We start from the raw sequence: 7,861 nt of genomic DNA on the forward strand, positions 1-7,861 counted from the left end.
TTATCTACGAGGCGCTCAAGCGGATGCGCGCCCTCGCAGCAGCGACGACGGTCGATCTCGGTAGCAAGGAGCTGGAGGAGCTGGCGGAGAGTCTCCGCTCTCAGAGCGGCGACCTCGATCTCGGCACGCTGCAGCGGGCGCGGGAGGACCGCCTTGTGGAGGAGTCGGCTGACCTGGAGTCCGCGACGCCGAGCGGTGGCGCTGGTGGTGGGTGGCGGTCGATTGCGCTGCAAGCGGCCGGCCGCGTGTTTGCCCGCTCTGCGGAACCGGAACCGGACGACGGTGCGTCTTGCGGTCTTGTGTGAACGGCGTCGTCTCTCCACAGTTTGACGTGTGTACAGGCGAGGCCGCAGGAGCAGGGCCTTGTCCTGTGGCGGGGCATGGGAGACATGCGCGCCTCGCCCCGCTTCCTCGCCATGGGCGGCACCGAGTTTGCCTGCTGTTCGACGACCTCGCGGCTCGAGGTTGCGGCGCGCTACGCGTCCGCCGCAGGCAAGACCGCGTTGTTGTTTTGTATCAAGAGCAGCACGTTCATGAACACGGGCGTCGACATCTCGGACTTCTCCGCCTTCCCGCACGAGAAGGAGTTCCTGTACCCGCCGCTCACGTACATGCACCCCACCGGCACCACCCACCGGCTAGTGCGGAATGAGGTGACGTTCGACATTCTGGAGGTCGAGCCCTCCTTTCCTAGCTAGAGCTCACATCGCCAGGCTGCCGCACGCCCTCCCTTCCTCCCCGCGCTCACGGGCTTCACGGTGGGTGCGACATGCAACAGGCAATCCTCCACGCGTGTGTTTTTGCGCCCCGCCTCCCATGTTGCATGTGACCGTACAAAAATACATGTCATCGTCCATTCCAACCAAAATGAAGGTGTTGGAGCCGTTGGAGCTTGGAGCGTGGAGGCGGCGCGAGGGAGCTCCTAAACCGTGTTGTGCGAAGCCGAATGAAACAACTAACCTCGCACGCACACACACACACACACACACACACACACACACACACACACACACACACACACACACACACACACACACACACACACACACACACACACACACCGCTCACCCACGCGCACTGGGCCTTGCACTTTGAATGCCGTGGGGCTCCTGTCGTCAGACGTGGAGACGCGAGGGTTGGCCCCCCTTGCCCCACCACCTCGTGTGTGTGGAGAAGTTTACCTTACCTTACCTTACCTTAACCTCGCAAGAGGGGCGCTGAGTGTTCGCCGTCAACGTACAACGATTGGGGTAGGGGCCCCAACTCGTGTGTAAGGCTACTACTTTCCGCAGGTACTCACCGAGAGGAGCGTCTTCTCATATGAACAAGGGTCATCATCCCTCCTGCCAATCTTCACGGATTTTCTCGTGAACTCAGGCGCGACGTAGAGCCGTAGCCCCGTACGTCCAAGCACGTTCCGCCTTCTTCGCCCCCGCGCCCCGCGTGCCTCGGCCCCGCTCTTTGCGTGGTGCTCCTGCAGCTTCTCTCGGATCGTGAAGCCCATATAGACAAAGTAGTCACACCCACTCCCTCCCTCCCTGTGTCTGGGAGGGAGGGAGTGGGGTGCAGGTTGCTCACCCACGGCACCGGGCCGGTGCTCGTGCACTTTGAATGCCGTGGGGCAAGCCCATTCATGATTACAATGAATAACTCAACTCATCCTTTGGCAGCTTGTATTGTTGAGTATGAGTAGTCATGACGTCTGGTATCCATGAATATGAATAGTCACGTCTGCCTGTACTCATGAATATGAATAATGTATTCAAATACAAGTGCGTGAGCAACTTGCAGGTAAAACCCGGAGAGGTGAGCTGTACTGCTACGCATATGTAATCGCCCAGAATGCACAGATCGGCCATGTTATGTAAATACGCGCCCGCGATCCATAGTGCGTCGGCCAGACGTCGCGTATTTCGGTGTCGTGCCCGAGCCAAGTGGCGCCTGAGGGAGCTACAAATGTCTTGCGTATTACGAATCTGTCTTCTGCATCCACCTTCGGCCGATCGGGGTGTGCCTCTCAAGGCGCGCTACGCCCCACGTACTACGCACACACATTCCGGATCGAGTGAGAAGTGGTGGCCGACGGGGGTTACGCCTCACGCATTACGCATACGTTTTACGCATTCGCACGCCCAAGGTGTCGGAGAGGGCCTACGCACCACGTACTACGCACACGCATTCCGGATTCGAGTGAGAGGTGGCGGCCGACGGGGGTTACGCCTCACGCATTACGCATACGTTTTACGCATTCGCACGCCCAAGGTGTCGGAGAGGGCCTCCGCACCACGTACTACGCACACGCATTCCGGATTCGAGTGAGAAGTGGTGGCCGACGGGGGTTACGCCTCACGCATTACGCATACGTTTTACGCATTCGCACGCCCAAGGTGTCGGAGAGGGCCTACGCACCACGTACTACGCACACGCATTCCGGATTCGAGTGAGAGGTGGTGGCCGACGGGCGTTACGCCTCACGTATTACGCATACGTTTTACGCATTCGCACGCCCAAGGTGTCGGAGAGGGCCTACGCACCACGTACTACGCACACGCATTCCGGATTCGAGTGAGAAGTGGTGGCCGACGGGCGTTACGCCTCACGTATTACGCATACGTTTTACGCATTCGCACGCCCAAGGTGTCGGAGAGGGCTTACGCACCACGTATTACGCATACGTATTACGCATCCCCCCCCCCCCCCTTTATGTGCGCGCACTGGCGCTGCCGCTAGGGCTGCCATAAGTTGGCTAGGGTTGTATGTGCGCTGGTAACAACAGACTCGGGCATAGCCCTCGACAGCCACCCCCTAACCCCCCAACCCCCCCCTTTATGTGCGCGCACTGGCGCTGCCGCTAGGGCTGCCATAAGTTGGCGCTGCCGCTAGGGCTGCCGCATAATCATGAGCCTGTCTCCAAACACCTCTCCGACGCGCTCGACTATAGTCCAAATTGGACGGTGGACTATATGTCGGGACGGCGGCCATTTGCTCAGGCGTCAGAATGCTGAGCTCGTACACTGGCAGCTCCGCAGAGGTTGAGGACAGCGGCGGCGGCGCGGTGTCCCTGCCCGCCTCCCTGCGGGCGCTGAAGAGCGCCGCCTGCTCGGCGGTGGCGAACATGCCGAGGCTGATATTCTTGCCGCCATCCCACGCCTGCAGCTTGTACTTCTTGCGGCCTTGCTCCTTCGGGCAGAAGGTCACGCCTTTGTAGCCTGTGCTGTTGTTGCCGCTGGTGGCCAGAGTCAGGCCCTCCCTCTCCGCCTGCCGTATCGCCTCGAGGCCATCGGCAGTGGGAGCAGCGCGGGGCTGCAGCAGCTTGGCGGCGTCGGCGTGGCCGTACTCTGAGCGAGCGTAGGCGGTGGCCGCCTCTTCGGCGGTGTCGAAGTAGCCGAGGGAGACATCCTTGCCACCATCCCTCGCCCGCGCAACGAACCGCTTTTTGCTGCGGTCGAAGGACACACCCTTGTAGCCAGTCGTGCTGTTCTTGGCGATGGCTGGGATCAGCACAACGCCCTCTGACGACGCGGTCCGCGGCGGGGCCATCATGCAACGCACGTAGATTCGCAAGTTTGACAATTGGGATTCGTATTGGATTGTAAAACAATGCTGCGAGTGGCCTGAACATTTGCCACGCAATCATCTGTTTTGGCGAGCACAAAAAGAAAAATACGTAATGCGTAATGCGTATGCGTGATACGTAAGGGGGGGGGGGGGGGAGGCTTGGGGGCGCGCGCGGGGCGAGATACATAATCCGTAAACGTGAGACGTGGTACGTAAGGCACCCGCCGCGCGGGCCATTGCACCGTCCCCGGGGCAAAGCTTTGCGGTGAAAAGGACGTATGCGTAATGCGGATACGTGATACGTCGAAGACGCCCCGCCCTCTCGCGGGCCGCGGCGCACCGGCGGAGATCCATAATCCGTATACGTGACACGTGGTACGTATGAGGCAACCACAGGGCCATCGCACCGTCACGCACGCGATGATTACGTGTATGTATTGACGTTTTCTATTTATTTTTGAAGGGGGAGGCGTTCGACGGGCTGCGTAATGCGACGCATTTGGACTGGCAAGTGACGTACACGCACCGAGTTTACGTATTCCCGAGAGGGCGTAATGTGATGCGTATGCATATGGGCCTCCGTGCATATGCGTAGCAGTACAGCTCACGATTGAAAACCCGGGTATACCCGCAAAAGTCCAGGTATACCCGAGAAATACCCGAGTGCGCGTCCACATGCCGCGCACGCCTACTCGCAGGGCCACTGCGCCAACTGCGGCGCTCACCGCCTGCTCAAGTACGCGCACCGCACCATGTGTGCTCGCTACAAGTGCCAAAAGGCAGCATCGGCGCAGCGCCAGGCGCGGCTGGCAGGTGGCGGTGCGGACGACGCGGTCGTGCCGACATTCTGCTACAAGATTGAGGCGGTGCTCGGCATGCGCTTTTGCGACCCCGATCAACTGATCGGAAAGAAGCGGCGCAACAGGCTGGCTGCTGCGAGGGCATTGAGGATTAGGCAGCCAGTAGTGCTAGTGGCGTGGCTCGATAGATAGAGGATTTGTCGTTGTTCATGACCGGGCTATCGTTTCGCGTGCGCTGTGAGAGAATAGTGACCAAAATTAAAACACACAAACCGAGCCACAGACGATACAGGGCACCGCGGCTAGATATTCACGATGCCACGGCGGCGGCATCCGACGACGAAGCCGCCCCGGCCGCCCCGGCCGCCGATGGAGATGCCGCACCGGCCGCGCCCGAGGAGCCCTCCTTGTGCTCGCCCCCTTTGCCTCGGAACAGCTCGTAGTACTTCTCCTTGATCGCTGCCACTGCCGGCTCGAAGGCCTTCTTGTTGAAGCCAATCCTGACCAGCACAGCGAGGTGGGCCGGGTTGAGGTTGGGGTCTGCCAGCAGCCCAGCGCGAGAGAAGATCTGCTCGACGTTGGCCTCGCGCGGCAGGTGGCACGCAGTCTGCTTGAAGAGAACGTAGTGCAGCGGGAACTTGTTGCGCAGCGCCCACATCATGGCGAACTCGTTGAGCAGCCCATCCTCCGTGGTGAACTTTCGCCCTTCCCAGAACGACCCGGGGAACTTGACCTGCGTGCCGAGAAGACTCATCGGCTGCCGAAGCAGCTTGTATTTTGGCACATCTAGCCGAGGCTGGGCTCTTCCCTTCCTCTTTGGTGGCATATGCGAAGCGCTGGAGCAGAGACAGCGGTCGGTCGACAGGGAGCGCGTTTTGGGACTCTGGGATGAGTAGTATTCATGGACTTGAGTACATTTACTCACGCATGCGCCAGCCGTACTCATGAGTATGAATACTCAACTGCGGTGGTACTCATGAGTTGAGTACTCACGATGCACGTGTATTATGAGTACAATACTTGAATACTATTGTAATCATGAATGGGCTTGCCGTGGGGCTCCTGCCCGTGTCCCGGGCGTGGAGATGCGAGGGTCGCCCCCCCTTGCCCCACCACTTTGTGTGTGTGGAGACGTTTACCTTACCTTACCTTACCTTAGTCACACCCTTTCCTCGGTTCGCCCGGGTGCGGGACGTACCGTACACAGAGCCGCGCACACGCCGACTCGCAAGCGGCAAGCAGGAACATCTATCCGACACCAAAACAACACGTACAGCTCGCGATCAACGCAAACCTCACAAGACCTGACAAGTACAAGTACTGTCCCTCCAAGCTAACGAGATCGGCCCTCCCTCATGTATCAAACCCATCCGAAACCTCACTTTGCCCTGCGCGCGACGGCCCGGACGGCAGCCTCCCACACGCCGCGTCGCGCCGGGTCGTGGTGCGCTCCCACAAAGAGGAGCAGCGGCTCGGAGCAGCGCAGCGCCTCGACCGACAAGAGCGCGGCGAGGCACGCCTGCAGCGGTGCGAGCCGCTGGTCGCCCTCCTCGGAGAGCGAGGAGGGCAGCCGGAACTTGGAGGGCAGCTTGGCGGCGGAGGCGGCGAGGGCGGCCGGGCACTGCCTCCGCAGCTCGCACACGAGCTGGTCGAACTGCGAGAAGCGCCGCTCCACCAGCCAGCCGCGCCCCGAGCCGGCGCCGCCGAGGACGGAGAGGTCGTACGCCACGTACGGCCGCGTGCCGCTGCGCACCGCCGCCTTGTGACCGCTGACGTGCAGCAGGTGGTGCGGCTGGAGCCGCTCGCGCGCGACCGCGGCCGGGGCGGCGGCGGCGGCCGCCGTCTCCGCCGCCCCGCGGCTTCCGCCGCTGGACACTTCCGGGCCAGGGAGGAGGGGCGCGGCGGGCGAGGGCGGGCGCAGCGACGGCGCGGCGGCCCTGAGCGGGGTGCTCGAGCTGCCCGGCGCGCCCGCCGTGATGCCGCGGTCCACGCCCGCCGTGATGCCGCGGTCCACGACCGAGCGCAAGCGCAGCAGCACCGGCTCCTTGGCGGCCGCCGTCGAGAGGCGGTGCCGCTCGGCAAAGGTGGCGCTGAAGCAGCGGAACTCGAGCAGCAGCGCGCCCGCCTCGGGCGGGGAGCGGCGGCGCTGCTTCCACTTCCGCTTGAGACGCTGAGCCAGAGAGAGCGGCGCGCCGGCAGAGGCGGCGGGAGCGGCAGCTCCGGCAGCCGCGCCGCCCCCCCCGCCGGGCGCCCCGCCCCTCCCTCCCCCAAAGGCACGCCTCGCACTACTCCCGGCGCGCCTCCCGCCCGCCCACCATGCCTCCGGCCTCGGCCCGCCGCCTCCTCCGCCCGGTCGCCGCGCGCGGCGCGGCTCGTCGTCGCTGTCGTCGGCCGAGCCCGAGCTCGCCCCGATCTCGAGGTCGGAGGTCAACGAGCCACCCACGCTCGACGACGCGACGGGCGAGGCGGACGGGCTCGGCTGGCTCTGCAGGCTCGGCTGGCTCTGCAAGCTCTGCAGGCTCTGCAGGCTCTGCAGGCTCTGCAGGCTGGCCGAGCGGGCGAATGTGCTGCCACTCTCGCCAGCCTCGCCTCGCGCGCTCCCCTGCACGCCGCCACACCCGCGGCTGCACTCCCCGTCGCTCGAGGCCTCGATCGGCGACGAGGCCTCCGCCGCTCGGAGCCGGCGCCGCCGAGGCCCGCCGCCGCCGCCGCCGCCGCCGCCGCCGCCGCCGCCGCCGCCGCCGCCCGCAGCGATCGCCTCCTGAGGGGCCCGCTCCTCCTCCGCAAGCGCGTCCTTCCGCCGCCGCGCGCCCAGCGCGAACCAGCTCGAGCCGCACGCCACCTGCGACGGCGGCTGCATCCGTCCGGCGGCGCGGTCCGCGCTCTGTCGCTCGCCTATCGGACGCGTCTCGGACATGTCGTGGACGTGTCCTGGACGTGGCGCGCTCCGCGCTCTGGCGCTCGCAGAGCTCGCGGATGGAGGAGAGGCGGATCGCGACAGAGCCGAGGCAGTCTGCGTGTGGCTGTGGCAGGCCCGGCTTGCCCGCCGCAGGCTTGTGACGCACGCGGAGCAGGAGGCGCGCCTGGAGAGGGGGGGGGGGGGGCAGCGTGGACGCGTCGCGTGCCCTGTGAGGTGCGCCGTGGCCGCCGCTCGAGTCGCGCGCGTCGAGCGACGTGACGTCGTACGAGACGTCATGCCCCCACCGGAAGCCTAAGTACTAGTTCACTAAGTAACTGACTTAACTCATTAACGAGACGCCGTGCCCCCACCGGAAGCCCTGCAGCCAGCCCCGCGGCGCCGTCTCGTGCTTGGAGCGCGGCTTGTCCTGGCCCTGGTTCTACAAGAGCAGTTCGACGTGGACGTCCCCCTTGCTCGAAGGGGGGGCCACCCAAGGGCCCCCGACGCGCACCCTGAAAAGGGGGGGGGGGGGGGGGGGAGGGTTTTTACAAACAAGCCCCCCGGGGTCTATTGACCCTTCCAAACCCGGGGGGGGGGGGGGGGG

The 7,861-nt window shown here is 64.0% G+C and overlaps 2 protein-coding genes across 2 annotated transcripts in view; both read right to left on the reverse strand.

The window, feature by feature from the left end:
- Positions 1-2,826: 2,826 nt before the first annotated feature.
- Positions 2,827-5,112, reverse strand: EMIHUDRAFT_111982 (hypothetical protein; the record flags this gene model as incomplete). The annotated part of the gene is made up of 2 exons (XM_005785314.1): positions 2,827-3,614; positions 4,743-5,112. 2 exons carry the CDS (start codon positions 5,110-5,112, stop codon positions 2,827-2,829), a joined length of 1,158 nt encoding a protein of 385 aa, XP_005785371.1.
- Positions 5,113-5,736: 624 nt separating this feature from the next.
- EMIHUDRAFT_111983 (hypothetical protein) overlaps positions 5,737-7,861 on the reverse strand; it is a gene marked incomplete at both ends in the record, with an annotated part of 18,520 nt that continues 16,395 nt past the window's right edge. The window contains 2 exons of the mRNA XM_005785315.1: positions 5,737-7,200; positions 7,358-7,441. Of these exons, the coding sequence (XP_005785372.1) occupies positions 5,737-7,200; positions 7,358-7,441 (1,548 nt within the window). The remainder of the gene's footprint in view (positions 7,201-7,357; positions 7,442-7,861) is intronic.

Source organism: Emiliania huxleyi (genome assembly GCF_000372725.1).
Source record: "Emiliania huxleyi CCMP1516 chromosome Unknown EMIHUscaffold_161, whole genome shotgun sequence".
Classification (NCBI taxonomy): domain Eukaryota; phylum Haptophyta; order Isochrysidales; family Noelaerhabdaceae; genus Emiliania; species Emiliania huxleyi.